Below are 27951 nucleotides of genomic sequence, written 5' to 3'. Positions count from 1 at the left end.
AAGTGGGTGAGTCGCGACTGACCAATCAGAAGTCCCGAACACACGTGATCGCGGGCGCGCATGAGCGTTGGTTCCGCTGCTGCCGCTCGCCGTCAGTAGTTAATGATGCAGCGCGTGCTGACGTTGAGACTCGCGCCGCTCCGCGTCCTGAAGAGGAAACCCTCGCTGAGCGTCAGACCCGCGGCCAGCATGTCCAGCATGCTCATCACACAGCCCCAGTACAGCTGGCTGAAGGAGCTGGGCCTCGACGAGGACAACGCCGGCGTGTATAACGGCGCGTGGGGGGGACAGGGAGAGGTAAGAGGAGCTCGCGAGCGTCACGCGCTCTAAATATAGTAAAGCCGAAGCGGTCTCATTCTTTCATGCTGGAATATAATGCACTATAACATTCACTTGAGATTATTGTGTGATGTTTGAATAATCTGCTCTGGTCAAGTGTGTGAACCTGCTTCCTCATGAATGAGTTCTGTACAGTTAAGCAACTCTAAGGTTCAGAAGTGAAAAGAGTCAATCTGTTATTTGTAACTGAAATTAAACATCAACTCATCTGGCAAAACATTTACAGTCTGTGAGGAATAAACGCTGATGGTTGAATCATGTGTGACATAACGTTAATTGTCACACATCTGCTCACATTTTTACTGTAGTTCTTTCCATCTACTTTCCAACACAATTGACTAACTAACTGTTTAAGAAATGGATAAAAGTGGCAAGTGCATATCAGTAGTGTTCAAGGCTATATGACGTAAGCGTAGAGGTTGACTAAATGACTTAGGTAAAGTTGGTTTTATATTCGATATTCGCACATTCGCGTTAAATAACTTTTTCAATTAAATAGTCAATAAAGCTATTTAATTATTTAATTCGAAGCAGCTACATGATATTGACAACAAAGATTGTGAACTACAACATTTTCTACAATCGATCAAAATGGGCAAGTATATTTTTAATGCATACATACTTTAGTTGAATATTCAATGTAGTGTGGTAACCAAGATTGGGGCCGTCTAAAAAGTTCATATTGTTTTTCATCGTGTGCAAACAGACAACTACATTTTAGCCAACTGCAGATGTACTGGCAAATATCTCTCACATTATGTGTTCTGATGCTAACCACACCCCCATAACTAATCCTAAACGTACCAATAGAGGGTAATAATTTGGCGGGGGTTGAAATATGGCACAACACATGTTTTTCGCACGCTGAAACGACGCTGTCCACGGTTCTGAATTTCATACATTATCCTGTATTCCAGAATCCACTTCTTCAGGACTTCATAACAAAAATTTTACTTGAATCATTACAATAAGGGTGTTGCTTATTTATAACGTTGAAAATATGATTAATCTAAAGTATCTGAATTTCTTTAATCAATGAAAGAAATGTGTTGTACAAGGAACAGCAGTTATAATACATACTTTTACCTAATACATTGATATAAGTTAAGTGATCACTAGGAACATGCTATAACCTCTGGAACATGAAAAAAGGTGAAATTAGAATAATTTCTTCAGAATATGATTGTAGTATACTTACAGTAAGGTAGGTATTGGCAGTATTCAACATGTAGCAAGTCAGTCTGATCACTAGGAAAGTACTACAACCATTGGAATATATATATAAAAACACTATTGGTGAATTACAGTTTATTACATAAACATAGGTAATAAACACATGTAATAATGTTTATTACATAAATATATTTGATAATTGTACAGTAAGGGAGTTCTTGTCAAAATTCCACCTGTAGTAAGTCAGTGTGGTCACTAGGAAAGCACTACAGCCTTTGGAACAGGAAAAAATACTTTAGGGGAATTACAGTAATTTTTTCGTAAACGTATTCGTTTATTGTACGTACAGTAAGGGAGTTATTGTCAAAATTCCATCAGTAGTAAGTCAGTCTGATCACTAGGAAAGCACTACAACCATTGGAATATAAATATAAAAACACACTATAGGTGAATTATGGTTTATTACATACACATATGTAATAAACACATGTAATAATGTTTATTACATAAATATATTTGATAATTGTACAGTAAGGGAGTTATTGTCCAAATTCCACCTGTAGTAAGTCAGTGTGGTCACTAGGAAAGCACTACAGCCTTTGGAACAGGAAAAAATGATTTGTTTATTGTACAGTTGTAAGACCTAGGACCAGATAATATGATGAAAGAAGACCAGGAGTCGTGAAATTCAATCAAATAAGTAAAATTTTACTGAAGAATAGTCTGCAGTTAAATTGGTAGAGCCAGCGTCAAAGTCACGAGGAGGTCGCAAGCCAACTCTACCTTACAAACAAATCTCACACAATTATACCTTTTCCAAGGACATGCATTACATAATCGTTTACTTCTGATTGGCTAAGAGAACATAAAGTCTAAACAATAATGCATTTTTGATAGATAAGTGGGTATATCGCCGTTAATCAGAATATTTGTCGTCCATTTCCGAGATTTAAGTCCGTGGTGACCTTCTTCCAGGGTCCGAGAATGTTGTATATCACAAAGTTCAGAATCTGCAAAGAATATCAAACGCACACACACACACAGAACACTGACAAACAACAGTTCTCTTCGAGGCTGAAGAAGGCCTGAGCTCATTATCAGAAGAGCAGTCCAACTTAACAGGCTGATAAAACATTTCACTCCAGGAAAGCAGGAACGATAATATGCCCCTTTACTCCACTCCCTAAAGAAATACACATGAGATGTTCACTTAATGAAAATAAGGTGAAATTATGTATAAATTGACCCTCAAACTTATACAAGTCAACTAAGACAGATATATAGATTCAGATATGTGGATATTGTTGTGAAATATGCAATTATTCTATTCTAATCATGGCTTTTGGTATATGAAGTATTTATGGGTCATAGTAAACCACAATTGTAACTAATAAAAAGTGGGTTTATAATGAAAGGTACCATAAGTAGTTGTTAAACAATTTATTATGAAAGTGTTTACTGTAAAACACTTGTATTAATAATCATTGTAACCATATATTGAGAAAATAGTTTATTAAGAAAAACACCTGAACTTGTTTTATAAAGATTTTTATTATGAAAATGGTTTATAAAGAAAAACATACCACACTGAATGTTGTAAGCATTTATTAAGCAGATGATGGTGGCAGAGTAGAGAGGAATTGAAAATGTATTAGAAAGCGCTTTGCAAAAGAAAGGAGAAAAATGCCATCATTGCCGTCTATGAGTTGCGGACGAGATACAGAAGATACAGCAATGATGGAAAGGTCCAGAAAAAGAGGACAAAGAGACAAAGAGTTTTATATGCGAAAGTCCTAAGGGGTCTTCCAGAAATAATGACAGTTCAAGATTTTGTGTTTGACCAATTGGCTGTAAAAGACAATGTATGCAGAGGGAGTTTCCAGGAGGGGATTTCTGAACATGTCAAAAAGTTGATGGACTTTAAAAAGGACTGTAAAGGAATGTCCAGCCAGACGCAGATTCACCAAGGACGTCTCCGGTGTTAGATACCTTGCCATTGCACCTCATGAAGTTAAAAGCATGTAAATTATTTGGTTTTGATTTACTTACAATATATATAATATACTGTATATGCAATACATGAGTACAGAGTCTCTCTCGCCGCTCTCTGAATCCCAAGACAATTATCATCAAAAGGCCCCTTGCATGTGAACACAACCCAAGGGCACACACTGGAATGCACCTAAAAGAAAATGAATACAGAAATGATTAGGATACATAGCCTACTTGATTGTTGAATTTTTAATAAGAATAAAGTAATCATTCAAAATGATATATATAATTAAATTGAAGAGACAGGGGATTCTGACCCCAACCCTTCAGTACGTACAGTAAGGGAGGTATTGTCAAAATTTCACCTGTAGTAAGTCAGTGTGGGACAGTGTAAGTCAATAGGAAAGCACTACAGCATTTGGAACAGGAAAAAATACTTTAGGGGAATTACTGTATTTTTTTTTTATTAATATTTGTATACTGAACGTACAGTAAGGGAGGTACTGTCAAAATTCCACCTGTAGTAAGTCAGTCTGGTCAGTAGGAACATACTACAACCTTTGGAACATGAAAGAAATCTCTTTGGTGAATTACTGTAACTTTTACATAAAACATTTTTGCGTACTGTATGTACAATAGCCTACACAAAAGTACACTAAAGCAGCAAATATCAAACCTGAAACTATTTTTACCCTGGATGTTTAAAAAAAAAAAAACTTGACTATGTTCATAGTGAAGGTCCTAACTTACATGATCAAGTCTGCAACTTGGGTAAAGTTGCTTTTTATATTCGCTTCGCATATTTGCGGAGTTCCGCGTTCAATATCTCGTGAGCTGAATATTGTTACTACACAAATAACATTGTTTTAATATTTTAATCTCCTCAAAACGAGCTTTCCTTCGGGTTTGCACTTTGCAGATGGTCCCTTCTTAGCAGCCTGCGCATAGAGATCAATGTATTTTGTCCAGTGCGAAGGAAAGATCGTTTTGAGGAAATGTATGTTGTAGCTTCTGGTGTTTTATCTGTAGTTATATGTGATAGGTGTTGTGTGTAGCAACAACGTTTAGTTCACGAGTTATTGAACGCGGAAGTCCGCGAATGTGCATATATGCGGATATAAAACCAACTTTACCTAAGTGACTAAATGCCACATATAAAATTGCAAAACAATAAAGTATTACAAAAGAAAATAAAGTAGTGAAGTAGCCTTCACTACTAGCCTAGCCGTGGATTATCCCTTATATATATATATATATTTTTTATTTTTATTTTTTTTTTATTAATCCCCACCCCATATAAAACTATTATTTAAAATAACACTTTAGTTAAGCTTTCACTGTAATAATTGCTGTAATGTCATCATATCTGATACTTATTACTAACTGTTATATATTTATTTTATTTTATTATTTTCACGCTTTTACTGTCGCTATTCCAGAATATTAACAATTCATCAAAAGACGACAGCTTTACATTTACATTTACATTTATTCATTTAGCTGACGCTTTTATCCAAAGCGACTTACAATTGCTATATATGTCAGAGGTCGCACGCCTCTGGAGCAACTAGGGGTAAAGTGTCTTGCTCAGGGACACATTGGTGTCTCACAGTGGATTCGAACCCGGGTCTCTCACACCAAAGGCATGTGTCTTATCCATTGCGCCACCACCACTGTTTTAGCTTACCTCAAGGGCATCCAAGATGTAGGTGTCTTTTTTTCCGCAGTAGTTTCAATTTTGATATTTTTAGGTCAAACCGTTCTTGTCTGTCAGTCATATAATGCAGGTCTATGGTCACCACCTCAAAGAGCATGCACAGAGTCCAAATTAAAACAATTCCCCGTCGTCCAAATTAAACAATTCCCCATCGTAAGTACACATTGATGGCCTAAGACACGAAACAAGCGGTTTGTGTGAGAAAACGAACAGTATTTAAATCGTTGTTACCTCTTGAACACAGCCACGTCCAAATGATCTGAGGGCGCGGGCGGGTATAGATATATACATTAGATATCGCCTTGGCTACGGTTTCGTTCCAATGAACTGCAGTAGCCAAGGCAACATCTATGATATATACACTAGATGTCGCCTTGGCTACGGTTTCGTTCCAATGAACCGCAGTAGCCAAGGCGAATTCTATAGTATATATCTATACCCACCCGCGCCCTCAGATCATTTGGACGCGGCTGTGTTCAAGAGGTAACAACGATTTAAATACTGTTCGTTTTCTCACACAAACCGCTCGTTTCGTGTCTTAGGCCATCAATGTGTACTTACGATGGGGAATTGTTTAATTTGGACTCTGTGCATGCTCTTTGAGGTGGTGACCATAGACCTGCATTATTTGACTGACAGACAAGAACAGTTTGACCTAAAAATATCAAAATTGAAACTACTGCGGAAAAAAAGACACCTACATCTTGGATGCCCTTGAGGTAAGCTAAAACATACCAAAATTTTATTTCAAAGTGAACTATCCCTTTAATTTTGTACCTACAATATTCTAAGATTAGAGTCAACTTTATTGTTACCTACACAAGGTGATGACTAGGCTCAACCCTCTATGCACACCTTGTTAATAATCCCCACTGGCTAGTACATTTTGTTTTTAGTTTTAGTTTTCTGGCCAGACTGATATACTACCAAATCAGCTTATCTTTGTAAAATTGCACAGCTTTTTAAATATCTGAATGTACACTCTTAAACCTCAGTCAATCAAACATTATATTATGATAATCAAGCACTATTTAATGATAGAACTTTAGAAATTAGAACTAAGGGGCTAAAGTTTACACTACACCATTTTCAGCTAAAAATGTAAAACATTTACAGTGGACACGCACCGTAAGCCATTTAAAAGCGAGGTGGAAAAGAGGGGAAAGCTCCCGACATCCCCCCGGTGATGCCAGTATCATTGGTGTTGTCACACTTCGATTAAAGTCACATCCCTAGTCTTTGGGATTCTGCTGGGTTAGTTTGAGCGAGTCATTGCTGTCTGATTCGCTTTCAGTTCCTACAAGTCATGCTTGCATTTGAATGTTCTTCTTAGCCTACCCAGTTGAACCCACTAAATGCGGCGCTGCTGCGTTGTTAATTCAAAGCATTGCAGAAATAAAGATTAATGCGGAGAGGTTGTTGCTTACGTTAAAGTCGTGACCAAGCCATGCACGCAGATGTTTATGTAACCTGTGCTCGAAGGACATCTTTGACCGTTGCACTCGCACGAGAGACGTGCGTTTAGAAAGCCTTGTAAAGTTAAAAGAAGTTCAACTTTGAATAAAAAGAAATTTATTTTATGTTTTATTATCCTCCAATAGTAGTCTCGAGACTTTTTTTTTTTTATAGTTAACGCTTCTTACAGTCAAATGCAACAACTGACAAAAGGATATTTTGATGTTCTTTGTACAGGATGCTGTTTAATGAGCTATGTTTCATACAGGTGATCACTTCATACTGTCCAGCCAACAATCAGCCCATCGCCCGAGTGCGTCAGGTAACGTACACTGCTTCTTTTTCATAAAACAATGCATTACTGAATAAACGCATATTAAGAGGCATGATTCGTTCCATGAATGAATTTTGTCTTTATACAGGCAACCGTAGCAGAATATGAGGAAACTGTACGGAAAGCACAAGACGCGTGGAAAGTGTGGGCAGATGTAAGCTTTCGCATTATCAAGTATTGAGTAAGGCTGGGTAATACAAGCTAGGTGATGATATGGTAAACATCATAATGCGCACAATTGACGTATGCCAGTAATTTCATTACAGGATTTCCATATATAATGTCATGTGTAACTTTCCCAAACCAGTGTCTATAAACATTTAACTTCTGTTGGGGAAGTAGTAGAGCAAAGCCTAACCCTCTGTTGCTCCTCATCTTGGCCCACACTCACACTCCTTGCGTAAAAACACCTGGTGTAACTTTTTTTTTTTTTTTTTTTTTTTTTCTTAAAAAAAATTATACATTTTTTAATTGCCTGTATTGGATGTAAATGTTCTTTTCCATCTATGATGTCAGTGGTTAAATGCTTGCTAAATAAAACTTAATAACTATTGGTGCTTTTGTGCTTAACCCTCTGAGGTCTGAGCTGTTTTCTGGCCCTGGAGGTGTTCTGACATGCTCTGACATTTGTGTTTTTTTCATGGCTAAAGTCTAATTACACTGTATTCAGCACAAACTCTGCTACAATAATATATCAGCAGCATGTATGTAAAAGTTTGTAGTTTTGAGATAATGACATTTATGCGTGGTTTGTGAAAATACAAAAAAAAATTCTCACTGAAATAAGGCCATGAAACCCATACTGATTATTTCTTCACAAGACTTTTGAAAATTGTATGACATAGCCTAGAATATTTGCTCCAAAACTATGTGAAAATCACCCTGACTGCTCATTCAGATAAGACAATATATTGATTTAAAATTTCTAAGACATGTTTTGTGTGACAAAGCCATATGCGAAGAGGCGTGATCATCTCATGAATATGTAAGCTTTTAACACCTGAGAAAGGCAAAGACACTCCCCTAACTGCCCTATTAGGAGCGATCAGGCCCTGTCATTCAGAGCAACCTTGCACAAAGAATGAGGAGATTTAAAAAAGAATGGCTTTTAGATTGTTTGGATTTATTTACAACACAACATAATCCAAAAATACAAATGACAACAGAGCACATTGAAAACAATGATCCAAAGACAGAGACCTTTGTGCCATTCCTAAAAACATTGTAGCCTACATACCTTTCATTTCCAAGGTGTTTGATTTTCACTTTACCATGTTCATGTACAGAGACTCATGTGAATGTTGAAGTCAGCAGGACTCAGTTGCATCTGGTCCCTGAAAGAAAAAAAAAAAGAAAAAAACTGTGAACATACTGATATCAAGAGAAACTATAGGGCTGCACGATTTTGGGAATAGATTTTAGATTTTTCTGGTTAAAATTTCTTTTTAAAATTCACAGAATACACACACACACACACATGTATACAATATATAATGAACACCAGGTTTGTTGTGCCTTGTAGGCATAGGCTACGCAGTGCTGCATAAAATAATAACAACAATAAATTAAATCTTCCAAAAGATTTCAAGAACAACTACGCTAGAGAAAAATATATTGATTATCATATGTTACTTCAAATGTTTCCATTCGTTATGATGATATGAAATGAGATAATAGTAAAAACATAAAGCCTAATGTTTGGTGCATTTTTCCTTTCAAACGCAATCGCGCTCCAAAATATGATACATTCAAACGCACAGCGCGCTCCAAAATATGATACTCAAACCCACAGCGCGCTCCAAAATATGATACATTCAAACGCCATCGCGCTCCAAAATATTAAACATTATGGTTATACATATCTATGTTTGAGCAGATATCCACAAACAGTATTTAACAGTAAACACGGGTCTAAATAGTATAATATTCACCATATATCTAGCAACAGTTCAACTGCAATGTGAAGTTTATGCAACAATACCATAAACTAATAAGTAAGAATTTCTTACCTTACATCTTTCTTGTCTTCAAATCGCGTTCTTCTTCTTCTGAGGTATATCCATGTAAGCTCACAGCGTGTTTTCCAAACTCGATGAAAAGCAGAGACTTGTGAAGTGTTTTGGTGTTTTGTGTTTGAGGTAACGAGGGCGTTCGCGTTCCATGTGGAGATTTGCATGTGAATCACTTTTGCGCGAGTGGGCGTGTCGAATTAAAAAGTAATTAGCAAGCGTTTGAGATACTGGACATCCTGTTGGTTTTATACAAATTACTTAAACAGAGAATATTTGTTTTCAGTTTGAATCCGATCATTTAAAAGTACACACTTAAATGTGTATAAAGGTATATGGCTCATAAATGTGTGACAAGTATTCGCTGAGTTTTGTTTCAGTTTATAGACGTGCTCAAGAAAAAAAAGTTCACCGCGACGGAGAGGCAGAACGCACACCCTGTTTATTTTCTTTATTTTACAAAAGCACAATGTTTTGATTTGATTGAAAGTGGACACATACAAAAGTAGAAATATCACAGATTATTTTTTTATATTTCTTTTTTCTGTATAACCATAAATGACGGAGTAATTTAAGTTTATGTTGCTGCTATGTGAAAAAAATCCAGCAAAACGCGTCGGCGCGTTTCTCGACCTCAGAGGGTTAAAGGCCTTAAATGCTTGAACCCTGAAAAATGCTGCTTGCAGCTTTAATTAAAAAAAAAAAAATTTACTTTACTGTAGGGCTGGGCGATATATCGCATGACATTGTTAGGCGCATCTCGTCAGTAAAGCCGGTTCCTTGATTAGTAGTAAATTGCCATCACCTGCTTTCAGATGGAGCGGCATTTACTACACAGAGCCGTAGTTCACTGACAAGCTGAGCCATATCGCATTAATTATCGCAGGCGATACGTCCGCTTAAATTGGTTCACAAAGCGCAATGGTCTCTACGATCAACTTAGCTCAGTGCTTGGTTTGTGTATACATGAGATGTTTAATTCTTGATAAAAGTGGTCCACAGATATATATCTGGTATAAACCACTGAACCCTTGTCCAAACGTGTCATTCAGGTTCCTGCTCCAAAGAGAGGTGAAATCGTTCGACAGATTGGAGACGCTTTAAGAAGGAAGATCAAAGCTCTCGGCAGCTTGGTAAGATTGCACTGAAATGACTGTAAAGATCCACATAGATGAGTGACTGAGCACTGACCTGAGTGTTGTGTGCAGGTGTCTCTGGAGATGGGCAAGATCTATGTGGAGGGTGTTGGTGAGGTGCAGGAGTATGTGGATGTGTGTGACTATGCTGTAGGACTGTCCCGCATGATCGGCGGACCCATTTTACCCTCTGAAAGTGAGTTCGCTTCACTTCATACATGCATATAAACAGGGCTGTGGTTGTATTTATATAAACTGAGACACTGAGTTTTTTTTTTTCACTTGTGTTTTGAGGGCCGGGCCACGCACTGATCGAACAGTGGAATCCTATTGGCTTGGTAGGAATCATCACTGCCTTTAACTTTCCTGTGGCCGTGTATGGCTGGAACAACGCCATCGCTCTCATCTGCGGAAATGTCTGTCTTTGGTTAGACTCGCTTTCCTCCTCGGGTGTCAGCTGGATGCAGGATGATGAGTAATAGCAGTTAATGACTTATAATTCTTTTCACAGGAAAGGAGCTCCGACGACACCCCTCACAAGTGTTGCTGTTACCAAGTACGTAATTTACATGTATTTGTCTCTCTCCCACCCCCCATTCTTATTTCACATTTATTTCCGAGTGAAATCAAATAAGAAAAAAGGCAGGACTTGATTTGATGTATTGGTAAGGATTGGCTGTGAAGTGAAGGCGGATCTGAAAGCCACTGGCTGAACTACAGCTTTGCAGACGTCAGCATATCACATGAAGAGCAAGCTGAGGCGTTTTGAATAAAGATTGCAAGGTCCAAAATGTTTTGAATTGTTTGTAATAAAACCAGTTAAGTGCATTATGACAATAACTAGTAAATTTTGCTTTCTTGCTGCCCCTCAAAGAGAAGCTGTTAATCAGTGCGCTTAAAGATGATGTGACAGATTTATGTTCAAATCTCTTAACCTTGATTATTGTTCATTGACTGCTATTAGTATGCCGTTTATGGGTTTATAAACTCATGGTTCGGATCATATTACGGTTTGAGTTTCAGTTTAAAAAAACCTTTTCTTTCCATTTATTACTTAAAGAACACTTTAAGTACTTTTTCGATACCACACAAAAAACACTTGCCTAACTCCTAAGCTGCTGTCACTTAACTCACTTTAAGACCTAATGCACAAATCCAAAATAATGATACATGTCAAATTTCTTTCTTAACTGTTTACGTTCATTTAAGACATAACTGACTACGAGAATACTTGCCGAGACGGGTATTTTGAGATTATTTTGTGTATGTGTCCGTTCAGAACTCTTTGTTTGCACGCTTTGAGTGTGCGCTCAGAAAATGAGTACAGAAGTACAGTACAGTGCGAGTACAGAGTTGAGTTTTTCACCTCTTCTTGCACTTGAATGGTTTAAAATTGCTTGAATCTTTAAATTGGCAAGGCTTAGAAACACATGCAAATGCTAAACTTTCACTCTATGATGGTTAAACTTTGCAACTAGTTTGGGCAAAACATCATTACTTGGTCAGTTTGATAAAGTTTTTACCATGCCTCAGGAGGACTCACCAGTCATGGTAAGGGCTTCTACATCTCTGAAACAAGCTCTTAAGGTGTAGACCAATCATAGCAGACTGATTCCAGCTGACCAATCAGAGCAAACTGGGCTTTTCGGAAGGCGGGTTTTAAAGAAACCGAAGCTAAAAAGAGCATTCAGAAAGAGGGTAAAAAACAGGTGGTGCAACAATCTAAATGATTAGAAAAAAGTTAAAATGATCTATGTAAACATTAAAGTATGTAAAAATATTTTAGTTGACCCCCTAATCAAAATTATTGACCTGTTAGTGAGCCTTATAGGGGCACTTCAAAATGGGCAGAAACTGCTATAAATTCAATATTGTATGTCTGATACATTTAAAAAACACTGATATCAGAGAATGTTTTGTGTATCTCTGATTTTGATAAGTTACGGTTTCGAGTTTCAGTTCTTGAGTTTGTAGTGTTTTTTTTTTCTCTTATATCCGGACCCTGATTTTCTTTCTTTTTTTCACGTTCTTGTGTAGGATTGTAGCTGAGGTGTTGGAGCACAATCATCTTCCTGGTGCGATCTGCTCTATGACGTGCGGTGGAGCTGACATCGGGTATGTGACACATACATGAAATTGAAATAAAGCACATTTATACTCTTATTAGTTTAGCACTTCAGTCACCATAAGACCACTACATATATCATGAACATTTTGACTGTTATTCTGATACCATACTCTTACTGTACTGTGTGTGTGTGTGTGTGTGTGTGTGTGTGTGTGTGTGTGTGTGTGTGTGTGTGTGTGTGTGTGTGTGTGTGTGTGTGTGTGTGTGTGTGTGTGTGTAAGACCCAACTTTATGCATGTTTTGTTAGATTCCCCTTTCTGTTAAACATATTTTATTAGATTGTCCTGGACTTAATAAAAGTAGTATGCTCTTTTATGAAGTTACCTCACTTAAGGACTTATTTAGTAAGATTATGCCTGAAAAGGTTTTTTTTTATAAATTTTTTTATCATGTTAATTTAAAAAATCTTGTATAATAAGACTTGCTGTTTTTGTTTGTTTGGTTTTTATTGTATTTATATGATATTTGTATTTTTGTAATTCAATTTTTGCCAAGAAAATAGCTTTGAATGCTGACATGGCACTAAATAAAACAATCTGAATCTGTGTGTGTGTGTACACAGCACGGCCATGGCAAAAGATGAGCGAGTGGGTCTACTGTCCTTCACAGGCAGCACTCATGTGGGCAAACAGGTGGCCATGATGGTACAAGAGCGGTTCGGTGGGTTTTATTCTTTATATCACATATCAAATCATACAACATTATACACTCACATGGAACAGGACCGGCAAAGAACCTCAAGCCAGGGCTCAAACTCTGGTTGCCTGAAGCACAGCTGCACCGTATGCTATTGCTCCAAGACATGCATTTAGCTTTAATTACTGTAATGAAGGATTACGTTTTGTGCTGACAAACAAACAAACAATGTTCTGTGCTGCTAATTTGGAGTGATGATCATTGTGGGGCATCTGTTAGAAAGCACGAATCTGTTGTTCTCCATCTACATTCTCTTTCTACAGGTTACAGGTGGCTAGAGATGTGGCTCTACAGAAGGAATAGCTTTTCTTAGTACAGTCACAGCAAGCATTAATAATAAAGTAAATGGATTGTATTATAATATAGAAATATTCAAATAGACAATAATATGCCTCTTAAACTTCATTTTAGAGCATATTATTGTGGGAATTTCATTTTGAATCATTCATTTAAACTATTTTTAAAAATCATTCAAATTAAAGGTGCCTTATGCAACTTGGAGCCACCTATAGGCAATTAGTTGAATTACACTGGTAACGGTTACTAACGGACCTGATTGACAGCTTTGCTTCCCAGTAGGCGGAGACACTTTTTGCTTGCAGGCTGCAGTCAGACAGACCATCAGAGTTACACAGCTGTGACGGTAGGGTAGAGACTGGTGTGCAACCTATGCGAGCAATATCAAATATGCATTCCCCAGAGGTAAACTTTCATACTAGAATCAAAAGTTGAATGCTCTTCTCCAAATTTGGAAAACGTGACATTTTGAAATAGCGTTGTGATAATAATTGAATAACAAGATCGGAACGAGTTTGAATATCAAGCCAACATGAGCAAAAACAGCTCAACTAATCACGACGTCATCTAGACTATCCAGTACTGTACCAGGCATAGGGGATAAACAATATGCGTCTTTTGACCAACTTGCACAAGGCAAAATATAGCTAAAAATTCTGTGCAATTTATTACGTTTGGTCGACCAACCTGAACCCACAAAGCATATTTTTTACTTTCTCTTTTGCAGAGATCACAATGAATGTTTGCGAACATTAGGTTGTTACGATATTTTCCAGCAGCACATGGAATAAAGGAACGTCTGCTTGGACGTAATTTAGATAGCTGACGTTTGCATAACGTTAGTTCTCATGTTGACCTACTCGCAGAAATAAATACTACTCCTAAATCAATGTTATTTTTTTATTTTATTTATTAAAGTAGGATCAGCTAACAAGAACAAATAATTTCGATATCTAGCAAAATAACAATCTAGCAGCAGTACATAGCTAGAGCACTCATTGACTAACTAGCTAACCTGATAAATGAGGTATTACATTACTGTACCTGTCCAATAGAAACGTGGCCAACTCTGCATCGCTCTTCAATCCAAATGCAAACTTCATCTGACAAACGCCAAACCCAGATTTACTCTGGTTTTACTCCGGGCTTTATCCGATGCTCTCTTTGCATTGCTATATTTTCTTTTCTTATTTTTTTGGCAAGCTCCATCGCTAGTAGGGCTTGCGTCCGCCATTACTTTAACAAAATATTGGGCGTGTTTGTAACTCTCAGTGTACCTGCCCTCAAAGCCTGTCATTGGCTATCACTTCACACACACCCTTACAAATGTATACGCCCCAAAACGTCCCGACTCCCATAGAGACAGAGCGTATTTAGGCCACGCCCACACCCAGGGGGAAAACAATCAAACCGTCTCCATTGACTTTGCATTGCGAGAGGCTGCCTCCTTGTCATTTCTTGCTTCTAACAAAAGACAGAAAAATGCCTAAAAGCTGCTTTGTGACAAGGTGTACAGCAAACAAGCTAAAAAAAAACAGAAATACGTTTGTATTAGCTCTCGACCCCAAAAAACGAGTGTTTTAGGACATAAAAGTGGATACAGGCAGTTAGACAGAGCGTCACGTGTCTCATTACTCTGAGAACTAACGTACGCCACTGGAGGAGACCGTGATCGACAACACATGATAGTTTATCTTACAGAAATATAATATATAAAACTGACATTTGGATATTTGACTCACCAGTGGCCAAATGTTTAACTTACTGCACACGTGGTGTATTTTTAGTGCATACTGAGTGTCAGGATCCCACAATTTACCCATTCGTTCCAGCCTGTATCCACTTTTATGTCCTCAAACGCTCGTTTTTTGGGGTCGACAGCTTATGAAAACTTATTTCTGGGTTTCTTAGCTTGTTTGCTGTACACCTTGTCACATAGCAGCTTTTAGGCATTATTCTGTCTTTTGTTAGAAGCAAGAAATGACAAGGAGGCAGCCTCTCGCAATGCAAAGTCAATGGAGACGCTTGCACTGTATTCCCCCCCGGTGGGCGTGGTCTTCAGATTATGACGCGTTGCGCTCTGTCTCTATATATCCTGGCTACCAAGGCAGTGGGGGGAATGTCAGTTCTGACACTCTGCCAGATACTATGTTTTAACGTTAGCTGATGACATATAAGGGTTATTATTGGATATTTTATTATGGAACAAGTTGCATAAGGCACCTTTAAAGATTTAAAACAGACTGCAGCAATTAGGTTTTTGTCAGAAAAGGCCCGCCCATCACCTCCATCCGGCCCGCGGCACCACCCTCCTCCTCCTCTTCTCCTGGCGGTGTGGCTAGTTTAGTGTGACTGACCTGAGAAACGTTTTGCGTGCGGATATTTCAGCAGTTATTATGCGTGTCCCGTATTTCTGTCGACTGAACCAGCGATACCAATCATTCGTGAACTGATCATTCTTTTGGTCTGATTCTTTCTAAACGCGCTTGCATAACGGTCTGAAACTATTCGGATTCGCTCGGACCGCTCCGTCAATCATCTGAAGCGGTTTCTCGCTTAACAACAAATCCTGCTGTTTTCAGTTGTTTCACTAGTTGTTTCAGCACAGAGTTGAGTTTACTCCCAGTCACTAATATTAAACAGTGTTGCGACAACCAGTGGGAAGCATTTCAATTCGACAGTCACCTCTGTTACAAACCACAAATCACTCGATGATTTGACTAATATCCGATTGTTAAGTCTGACGTCACGTGTGACGTTTAGCCTTTTCCGGGTCCAAGCGCTCCTCTCGTCCAGAAATGACAATGGTGGAACCTGTAAATTTATTTACGATCACGTCCTTCTTAGTGAGGCACCCTTGGCGGTCAAAAAGGGTTTAAATTCCTTTAACACCAACAGAGTGGTTAGTGTAGCTCATCACTCAGGTGGCATAATTAAGGGTAGAGTCCAGGCATCAATGAAAAAGAAGATTTATGAGGTTGAAGTGAGTTAGCTCGGGACACGGGACACAGCACTGCGGCATTGTAAAAACACTTAATAATAACCAAAACACTAGCGAAAGCGGTAGGTAGGTAGAGAGGACCTGGACTTTGGACCCGGAAAGAGTATTATCGGAGAGTGGTTACGTCACGACTTAACAACCGAATTAAATCGGATGAAACTGCCTCAACATTCCCAACAAGACTGATGAGGAAAGCAGGAGAAACTCTGTGCCATGAACAGAGTTAGAAGACTTTAAATCTCTAATCACCACCCTTACAAACATTTACCATGAATGTACTGTAGTAATTACCATGGTTTGGGCAGAAATATGGAATATTATATTGAATACTATGTTATAGTCATTTATATTGCATAAGGTGCGTATAGTTTTTGACCTGCGTTTAGGCATTTGTAATACAGTGGGAGTGAGAAGCCTGTGGTTATCAAGTCTCACTGTCAGAATATTTTCATTTAAGCATAATTATAAAGTAATTCTTATTTCTTACCAATAGCTATGAGCTTGTGTAATTAATTTATTTGTTCCAAGGAAAATAGTTGTACACAGCTGTAAATTATCAAGTTTTTCTTTATTATGGTCTTATATATCTGCGTACTGTTGGGTACCACATTTCCATGTAAATACAATACTTTTTTAGGTTTACTTTAGCTTATTTATTGAAACTGTTATGTTTCAATAAATTGTTCAACTTTTCGATTTGATAATCCGGCCCTCAAATGTAGCTAGTTGAATAGCCCTGTTCTAGTAAGTTGCATGTTATTTTGTTTAGTTGGTTGTTCAGAATTGTGTGAGAGTCGTGATATATATTTGAAACCAAACAAAAAGATGAATCCAGAATCGTGCAGCTCTAGGAAAACCCTAAGACATTGTTTTGGTTCCTGACTTGATTCATGGTTTTAAGAGTGAAAATTTTGAATTTTTTTTTTACAGGTCGTCAGCTACTGGAGCTGGGAGGAAATAACGCCATCATAGGTTTGTTGCATTTAATTAATTGAAAAGGGTCTTTTTGTTGGAATAAGTTGTATAAAGGTCCGTTCACACCAACTACGATAACTATAACGATAATGATATAGTTCTAAAAAATTTTTTTTATAAAAATATGAAGAAATAGCAGTTCACACACCACAGCTGTAAGGATATCGTTTGAATCACTTTCAGAAACATGTTTTCCAACTGATGAACAATAAAAAATATCGACAGCCAATCAGAATCTATTCTGGATATTCTATTTTGGAAGAGGTGTAAGTGAGGCCAGCAGGGGGCGCTCACCCTGCGGTCTATGTGGGTCCTAACACCCCAGTGTAGTGATGGGGACACTATACTGTCCAGGGCTCCAGACTAACTTTTTGCCTTGGTTGCACTGGTGCGCCTAACTTTTTTTATTTAGGTGCACCAGCACAAAATTTGGGTGCACCCAAATTTTTCCTCGGCTCACGTCACCTTTAACGCCACAATTTCAAGGTCACCTTTTTATCATGCTCTATATACATTCATATTATGTAAATGATTTTAAACAAGAATAAGGTGTAGTTAAATACTTTTTTATTTGAAGCACAATTTTACTGTATATAAAAATAAAAATCTTTTTATTTTAAATAAAAAATGTTTAAAGTGTTTCACTGAGCTGCCAAACAAACTATTTTGAGTCTCTAGCTCAGGCGCGGTATAGGCTCTACCTCCGTCTCTGAGTCGGATGCCATCTCCGACGAAGGACCAGGGCTTGGCATCTTACCAGGGACTGGGGGAGACTGGTGGCTGAAGTAGCTCCATGTCTGGGCTGTTGTCGAAGCATTGACCGGGGAGTAAAGGGTTTTAACGGTATTCCTACTCTTACCGATACTGCTTATCGATCCGGTACTTTAACTGTATTCTTATCGGTTCTTTTTGTTTTATTTATATATATATATATATATATATATATATATATATATATATATATATCATAGATTTCATCTCATATATATATATATATATATATATATATATTAAACAAAGATAAACAATAAATAAACAAAAGATAAACAATTAAACAAAGATACACATTATATAGGCCTACACAGTGCTTTAATATCAGTAAGGTCTACTAACCTTACTCTTCAGGTATGGTCTAAAAAGAAATCTAATAAAGTAATCAAATGTAAAATAACACTGCGTAATTTTTCATAAATAGATTAATGCTTATTAAAGCTGAAGTTATTCTTTCAAGAGCTTTGTAGTGATTTTTCTCTTGTTGTTTGATTCGCAGCAATGGCGCAATCGTCCGCATGTTTACTAGACTGCGGCCCCTTTAAGACCGAGTGCAGATCTGCTACTGATCTGATGCACCATATTCTCCAAACTATTTCCATAACTACGTCCATTTAAGACATAAACTGTTTTTAGTGAATCTCCAAGCCAGTCATTTTGACTTACTTTTGTGTACATTTGATCGTGTAGCACATTTGGGCACATGAAACCCAAAGTAGGCTATAATTTGCTTGTCTCGGTTTCGGAGAGCGCGCCGCCTTGCGAACATCTCTTATGCAGATTTTTGTGCTTTTAATAGCTCTTTTAATTATTTAACGCGTCCCGCAAGTTAGCAACAGTTACTAAACTGCATTTTACAACAATCACCGATCGTTCTGATTCTGTCGTTAGGTTTGAGTTTTAGGGAGAAATGACAGTGTAATGCTGCGAAGGGAAGAAGTTGCACTAGATAGAATGCGGCTATAGTTTTTAATGGTTTTACCTCAATATATTATTTTTTATAATCTTTGGAAGCCGAAATCTAAAATAAAATCAGACTAATATCACAGACCTTAAGTGTAACCAGGCTACGTTTGAATGTTTAATTCTGTCCTCTGTCATCACTCATTAAGCGTGAGAGAAGAGTGTGAGTTCCCATGAGTGTGAGTTCCGTCAAAGGAGAACAAACGATCAGTTCGGAGAGGCAGCGGATGCGAGGACGTTAGGTGCACCGGTGCGACCTAGGAAAAATTTTAGTCGCACCCTTAGAAAATTTGGTCCCACTCTAGAGCCCTGCTGTCAAAGAGCACCGTCCTTCGGATGAGACGTAAAACCGAGGTCCTGACTCTCTGTGGTCATTCAAAATCCCATGGCACTTCTCGTAAGAGTAGGGGTGTAACCTCGGTCTCCTGGCCACATTCCACCCATTGGCCCTTACCAATCATGGCCTCCTAAAAATCCCCTTACATTGAATTGGCTCTATCACTCTCTCTCCTCTCTCCACCTATATCTGGTGTGTGGTGAGCGCACTGGCGCCGTTGTACTGTGGCTGCCGTCGCATCATCCAAGTGGATGCTGCACACTGGTGGTGTTGAGGAGAGATCCCCTGATATGATTGTAAAGCACTTTGGGTGTACAGTAGTACATATGAAAGCGCTATATAAATGCCTCATTCTATTCCGCTTTAAAGAGCTTGAGCATTTAAAACAGCAGATGACAAAACTGCAGTGCACACTTCACTATAATTTGTTGGTGTGGACACTAATACAGTTATAGTTATGGTTATCTTTATACTTATTGCTCTTGGTGTGAACGGGCCTTTAGTCTTGAGTAGTTATAACTGAATAAACTGTAGGGCTGCAACAACTAGTTGATATAATCAATAATGAAAATAATTGACAACAAATTTTTAGTCACAGAGGAACCCTGTCAGTGATGTGACTTTACAGTAATGAACAACGCATTTCTGTTAAAGTGAAGGTCACAGAGTGAACGAGCTGCTGCAGAGCTGCATGACCCATGCCCAAAGCAGGACAGAAAACATGATTAAACTCTTTAAAGATGCTTGTGAGCCGTTTTAGGTCTTTTTGTTGGATATTAAATTTAGCTTGTAAATTGACAATTATTTGAAATCTTACTGATATAGCAAGTAATGATACATGAGAACAGTAACTGTAATGGGACAGAAGTATAAAAGGTTTAACATTTATGATACTTAAATGACAGTAATCTGTACTATAATCAGAAGTGAATGAGTGTTCAATCTACCTCTTACGGCAAACCATTTGTTTGTACTTTTTTATCATTGATAATTTGATTTATATTGTCCTGCTGCTTTAAAACTTTGGAAGCTTTTTAAACCATTTGCTGTGTTTCATAGCCTACTTTCATACATTTGAATCTGTTTTCAAAGGCTCTACCTCCAGTTTGCACATTGTTTGGAGGATAAGCATTGGACTGGACGTGTAATTTGAAAGTAATTTATTTCTGAAAGAAATAATTGGCAGATTTATCAGTTATCAAAAATGATCGTTAGTTGCAGCCCTAATAAAATGGCCTGTAGTTACTCTGAGGTAAAGGTGACCACCGTGTTCTGCAAGATGTAAGCAATGTCCCACAATACCACAATAACAAATACAGTAGTCAACATTTGAAGTGGATCAAACCCTTTCATCAAAGTTTTACATACATTTTTAACAATATCCATTCTTGTTTTAGGACAACTTTGAATTTTTTTTATCCACTTTAAAAAACTGTGATTGCCATTTAAAAATACATTTGTGTAGTTGATGTGTTCTAGCTGGAAAATGAACCAACGAATGCATCTGTTAGAGAGGGGTATTTCCACTGTGTGGATGAAGTCCAGGAACCAGTGTGGACCTCATCAACAGTGAACTTAATACAGCTACACTAGCCAGGACTTCCACACTGTGTAAAAAAAAAAAAAAAAAAAAATTCATAATGTACTGTATAAATATGAAGGGATTTTCCATATTGTTTATTTTTTCATTTCATTTCATTGTATTTATTTATATAGCACAAATAAACACAACAGAAGTTGACCACTGTGCTTTACAAGGTAAAAGTCCAGGAAACATGAAAGAAGGAGCAAAATAAACCATTAACACATAATGTAATAGAACCATAATTGAGATTTAGTGAAATGCCCGGTCAAAAAGATAAAACTTTAGCTTAAATTTAAACTCATGTAAAGAGGACAGGGATCTCAAGGATAAGGGGAGGCAATTCCACAGCCTAGGACGGACCACTGCGAAAGCTCGATTCCCCTCTCAACTTTAATTGTGAATGTGGCTGGGACAGATTATAACTGCTGCCGGGCACGTTCAGAGTTTAAAGTTCAGATAGGTAAGAGGGTGCAAGACCATTTAAGGATTTGAAAACAAAATTTTAAAATCAACTCTGACGCACCGGCAACCAGTTAAGAGACATTAAAATAGGAGTGATATGTTCATGTTTGTGAACCCCAGTTAGAAATCTGGCTGCAGTGTTTTGAACCATTTGAAAACTGGGATATTCCTGCTTTTAAGGAATTACAGTAATCCAAGCGGGACAGAACGAAAGCATGTGTGACTCTTTCAAGCTCTTTAGGTGATAGGAAAGACTTTACTCTAGATAAAAGCTTCATGTGGAAAAATCTTGATTTAACTACTGTTTATGTGTTTCTCCAACTCAAGGGAGGAATCCAAAGTAACTCCCAGACTTTTAACTATGGGTTTGATGTAGGAGTACAGGTTTGCAACATTAAAAGTGTTTTTTCCATTTCCTACAGAAGGCCCGAACACAATAGCCTCAGTTTTGCTCGCTTTTAAATGTAAAAAATTTGAGGACATCCAGGATTTTATGTCGTTTAAACAAGCAAATAGGGTTTCTAGGCCTTTTTTGTCAGTGCGCTTGAAAGGCAGATATATTTGAGTATCGTCTGCATACAAGTGAAAAGATGTGCCTCCTAAAAATGGATCCTAGCGGTAACGTGTAGTGAAAACAGAGTAGGGGCCAAAATGTAGCCTTGTGGAAGGCCACCGGTAAGAGGAGCTACAGACGCCGCAGAGCCTCCAGTGCCAGCTGAAAACGTTCTGTTAGTGAGATCAGACTTAAACCAGCTGAGAGCACTTCCTCGATGCCCACAGATTCTCTAGGTGTGACAAACTAAAGTCAACAGTGTCAAACGCTGCACTCAGATCTAAAAGCATTAAAATTACAGAGTCCCTGGAATCGAAAGATAACAAAATATCGTTCAAAACTCTTAATAAAGCAGATCCAGTACTGTGTACAGTACTGTGGTTAATCCTAAAACCAGACTGGAATTTTTCAAGGAAACTCCATTTGGCTCCAAGGAAACACCTTTTTTACCGTTGTTTTACCTCTATTTTGAATTATGCATTGCATTGTGTTATGTTTTACGATTAACGGAGATTTACTTAAAATTACTGGATAATATCCTGGCAGAAAATTACCAGTACATTTTCCGATTTAAATTAGTTTACAGTGTAGACAGTGGATAAGAGCGTTGTAGTGGATAAGCTGCTAGGTCAAACACGTTCAAGATGCATAGATGGTACCTAATGAAATTTATTTTAGTATAAAATGTGATTTTACTTCCTAGTCTGTTATTCAGTTATTACAGTCATATATTTTATTTAGCAGTATTACATCGCATCACTCAAACCTGAGCAAATGGAGCGCCAGTCATAGAGCTGATCAGTTAACAAAGCTTATTAGCTGTATAAAGCAGATTATCATCCAATGTCAGTTATGGCACATCAGACTTTCCAAATAATATAAATGAATGTTTACATATTCTAACAGTGGAGAAACACTCTTTCTCCCCGTGCCCCGCATTGCCCCACAAACAGGTGGTCACCCTAGTCTGAATCACATCACACTTATTCATCCAAGGACGTCTTTCCATGTTTATGTAGTCCATAAAGTCATTGCATAGTGTTTTTGTTGCAGTGTTTGAGGACGCTGATCTTAATCTGGTTGTGCCATCTGCTGTCTTTGCCTCTGTGGGAACAGCTGGCCAGCGGTGCACTACTACCAGAAGACTGGTTAGTATAGTGTACTAAAGAGAAGCACTAGTTTAACCTTGGTTTCTTTCTTTCTTTTTTATTTACTAGTTTCAAATTTTTTTCCATCCCTTCGTCTGATTGTTTTTCGATCTGCTGTTCTGCTGAATTAGATGCTGCATGAAAGTGTACATGACGAGGTTGTGGAGAGAATCGCTAAAGCCTACAAGCAGATCCGCATCGGTGACCCCTGGGACCGTAAGTTCAGCAGAGAATAATGGGCCTCATTCACTAAGAATTGTGTGGATTATTCAGTTCACAGGAGAACTTTTCACCCATAATGTCCACCTAATTTACATGTGCGTACATGCATTTATTTGTTCTTAACCTCGTTCTGATGTTACTAAATCTATAATAAATAATTTGGAGTATTCTAAATGAGTGACTCCCTGCTCTGGGTTAGTTATTTAGATAAAACTATCTCCACATGAGGCCTTTCAGCACAACCTTTCCTTTACACCCTTTCACACACACATTTCCTAAAGGTGCACTCTTACCTGAGCGCATGTGCAGCAAGATCCTCCAACAACGACAAATGTGCAATCCTCATTTTCAGTATTCAAATAGTTTTATTGAAAAATGCCCCTACCTAGTGTGCACGTGTAGTGCATGAGACCCAGTTTGTGTTTCAAACAGACATGTAACACACATGCATTAATTCTTCTTTATTTGGTAACAGCAAACACTCTTTACGGACCTCTGCACACCAAACAGGCTGTTCAACAGTATCTGGCGGCCATAGAGCAGGCGAAGCAGCAGGGCGGCGCTCTGGTGTGCGGGGGAAAGGTAACGGTGCATTCAGTGCCAACAGTAGATTTCAGTGTTACTGTTAATGTTGATATGATGTTTCCTTCTAGGTCAGTGTTTCTCAATCAGGATGCCCTTTAAAGATATTCAGTTTACATTTAAGCCTTTAGCCGATGCTCTTATATAGGAGTACTTACAGCTGTGCAGATGTTTAAGTAATTGACAGAATTTTTCTGTTCTGGTAAGCAGTCAAATGTGGAATTCCAAAGCTGACTAAATAAATAAATAAATAAATATACAAGGAAATGTAAAAAAAAAATATATATATATGAATATACAAAGAAATGTTATTTATTTTTTATAAATTAGTACTTATACTTTTATTTCCTATTTTATTTATAATTGTATTTTTTTTCCACATTTATTTATTTTCACACTTATGTATATTTGTATTTATTTCTACATTTATGAATGACTAAGAGATGTATGTATATTGGGTGACCATACATACTCTTTATCCTGGGCATGACCGTAAAACATCGTCTGGTCGGATTACTACATGAACAAAAACCACATCTTCAACAGATCTAATAACAGACACTTTTACACGGAAACACGTACACGTTAAATTATCCATATATATATATATTAATCACATTTAATGTAAATGCGCTGGATGGGGCTGATAAGAGCTTGCGTTTATTGTTGATTGAGACTTGCACATCAGCTCAGAACGCAGAGAGAAAGTCTACGCAAGCATATTGATCAATGCGTTTGAAACGCGCGTGCAAATACAGTTTATATTCGCATTTCCTCATTTTGCATGTACAACATGTGACAATTTAAATGCTTAAAAATATTATGCATTTTAAAGATGAGGCTCTTCGATACTGATTAATCTCAATTCAAGTCATCAATTGGAATTTTTCAGGATTAAATCAAACAAAAGATGCTCATGTAAACGCAGTTAGTGAAACACATCTCACGCTTCATGCCCATTCAGACAGCACCTGTTGAGCCCCCTCAGATATTTAAAGTAACTTCCAAAAACAACATTGACCGCGACAGAAATTAGTTCACTTCAGAATAAAAATGTCCTGATAATTTACTCTCCCCCACAACATCCAAGATGTTCATGTCTTTCTTCAGTTGAAAAGAAATGAAGGTTTTTGAGGAAAACATTGCAGGATTGTTCTCCATATAGTGTCTTCAGTGGGGTCCAACGGGTTGAAGGTCCAGATGTGAGTTTCAGTGCAGCTTCAAAGTCTCGACACGATCCAGCCGAGGAATAAGAGTCTTATCTAGACAAACCATCTAACATTTTCTAAAAAAATTCACATTTATATACTTTTTAACAACAAATGCTGGTCTTGCACTAGCTGTGATGCGCCACACGTCAAGCGTGACGTAAGCGGAAGTACAGACCCTAGTGTTTACAAAGCCAACACGTGCAAAGACTAAGACAAACACCATAAAAATAAAAAAAAGGTAAAACAACGATGTCAGACAATTTTGAAGTTGGAGGAGTAATTGAGATGTTTCGCCCTACCTTGACCTTTCAACTTGATTACACAGTGTGTATCGCATAGCTAGTGCAAGAAGAGCATTTGAGGTTAAAAAGTATACAAATAAATGTGGGAAAAAATACAATTATACATAAATTAGGAAATAAAAATATGAATACTCTTATTTATTTTACGTTTCTTTGTATTTATTTGTGTATTATACTTTTTTTTTGGGACATTTTTTACATTTCTTTGTATATTTATTTTATGTCAGCTTGGAATTCTGTAGTCTAGCTGCTGCGTTTTGAACCAACTGGAGCGTACTTTTAGAGCCACGGGACATTCCCCCAGTAGCACAATACCAAAGACTAGAGGTAATGAGCATATGAATTAGATTTTAAGCATCAAAAACAGACAGCTTGTGTAAGCAGTGTTTCTAAGGTGAAAATGCAAACACAGGCAATGTGACGATCAAAAGACGGGAAACATCCATAAGCACTGTTCTAGCATGATCTACCGCTCACCAACGGGATACTCATCTGGTTCATGTTGCTGCTTTAAATACAAGAGAGGAAATGTACAATTTTCAAAGCATGTTTGTGATGTTAAAGCTTTTGCACCTTTTAACTTCATGACCTGGATGATGCATTGAACTTGAGCACTGAAATCTGATTGGCAGATTATGGATCGCCCAGGTAACTATGTGGAACCCACTATTATCACCGGACTGCGACACGACGCTCCCATAGTTCACACAGAGACCTTCGTGCCTATCCTTTACGTGCTTAAATTCAAGGTGGGATATTTTATTTTATTCCATTTTGCATACTTTATAATATTATATGATTAATATTTTTCTTGTAACATATTTTACTCTGGTTTTAGACAGAGGATGAGGCATTTGCCTGGAATAATGAAGTGAAACAAGGGCTCTCTAGCAGTATCTTCACTAAAGACATGGGCAGAGTGTTCCGCTGGTTAGGGTATGTGTGCAATGTCGCTTTTTGGTTACAAGTTCCTTGACAATAGCTGCTTTTCCACTGTCGGGCCAGTGCTAACAAACTTGCCGAGCTGCAACACTCCTCCATAGAGCAACGTCACACGACCACACCATTTCGCCAGCTGACTGAAAACTAGCTAGGTCGCAAAATGAGCATGACAGAAGCAGACGTTTGTTTTTACTTAAGACTCCAGCATAGTAGGGAAATCCCTATGAAATCTGTTCGTTTTTTTTTTTTTTTTTTTTTTTTAAATCAGGTTTACTTTCTTGATTTGTTGATTTTTTTTTTTCATCTCTCTGATTTTTTTTCTTTCTTTTTTTTTCACAAATTCTGTGTTGTGTATTTTCTGGTTATCAAATGAAGACATAAAACACTTTAATCATTAACTTGCTGGAGTTAAACGAAACCGCACGTCTGCGCCATTCATTCACTCAGAGAACATAAAGGACTCTTATCGAAATAGTCTTTTTGTGGTTTAATATTAACAGACACTAGTCTATATCTCGATTTGATTTAAGTGCATTGACCTGCTTTTATTCATAAATTCTACAAATTCCATTTCCATTCTGGATTCTGTGATTCCGTCCACTTTTTCTGCATTGCGTAAATCATACAGCCTGTATTTCACACTTATGTATATTTGTATTTATTAGATAAACTGAATATTATGGAAGTGTCTTTATATAAAACATGGTGAGTTGATGAATGTGTAAGAGTTGTTTGTGTAACTCTATAGGCCCAAAGGCTCTGACTGTGGCATTGTGAACGTCAACATTCCAACCAGCGGCGCTGAGATCGGAGGAGCGTTCGGTGCGTATCAGTACATCAGTTCCACACCATTCTGTGCATCGCAGCATGAACATTGACCATGGGATCGGGATGCAATAAGGGATCATGCTGAAAGTACCGTAGACGTTTGGAAACTCCACCACCAATTGAAAAAAATGCAAAATGTGATCAATATTTTTATCAATAGTTTGCATGAAAATAACATTAAGCTCAAGTCATTACTTTTTCTTTTCTTATTCCTTCCCCAATGATATCCCATTGGTCAGAGTCAGGCAAATCCTACAAATTTGACACTTGACAGAACCAGGAATGACTCATGATCTTATTGTTGTGTGTGTGTGTGTGTGCAGGAGGTGAGAAACACACGGGAGGTGGGCGTGAGTCAGGCAGTGACTCCTGGAAGCAGTACATGAGGAGATCCACATGGTGAGTGTCAGTCTTCAACACAACCTCAGGAAGTTTGCCAGCATGCTTGAAATGAAATATAGTGTTTATCATGTAAACTGGATTCAATGACTTTTCCTGTTGACATTTCAAATTGGTCCCTGAGACTCTCCTCCTCCTCTTACAGCACTATCAACTACAGCAAGGACCTGCCACTGGCCCAGGGGATCAAGTTTGAGTGAACCATGATGTTGCCTAGTTAGCAGTTGGAAATGGCATGTATGATAGTTTTATGTATATCTGTTTGTACTGCCACATAAAATAATCCAGAACAGCTCATCAGTCGTTGACGTGCATTTTGTAGCGCTTATCCATGCTGTCCTTAAAGACTGAACACTGTTTATTACCAATAAACCATGAGTCTATAAAAGCAAAA

The 27951-nt window shown here is 37.8% G+C and overlaps 1 protein-coding gene across 1 annotated transcript; it reads left to right on the top strand.

Moving 5' to 3' along the window:
- Positions 1–74: 74 nt before the first annotated feature.
- aldh7a1 (aldehyde dehydrogenase 7 family, member A1) lies at positions 75–27951 on the top strand. The gene is made up of 18 exons (XM_082157398.1): positions 75–297; positions 6945–6998; positions 7099–7164; positions 10072–10152; positions 10228–10351; positions 10450–10582; positions 10667–10711; positions 12193–12270; positions 12846–12943; positions 17208–17249; positions 22977–23071; positions 23203–23287; positions 23769–23875; positions 26021–26137; positions 26227–26324; positions 27079–27152; positions 27482–27557; positions 27703–27951. Exons 1-18 carry the CDS (start codon positions 103–105, stop codon positions 27755–27757), a joined length of 1623 nt encoding a protein of 540 aa, XP_082013524.1. The 5' UTR covers positions 75–102; the 3' UTR covers positions 27758–27951.

This window comes from Leuciscus leuciscus, assembly GCF_965113295.1.
Source record: "Leuciscus leuciscus genome assembly, chromosome: 24".
Taxonomy (NCBI): Eukaryota; Metazoa; Chordata; class Actinopteri; order Cypriniformes; family Leuciscidae; genus Leuciscus; species Leuciscus leuciscus.
This window is presented reverse-complemented; position numbering and strand designations above follow the sequence as displayed.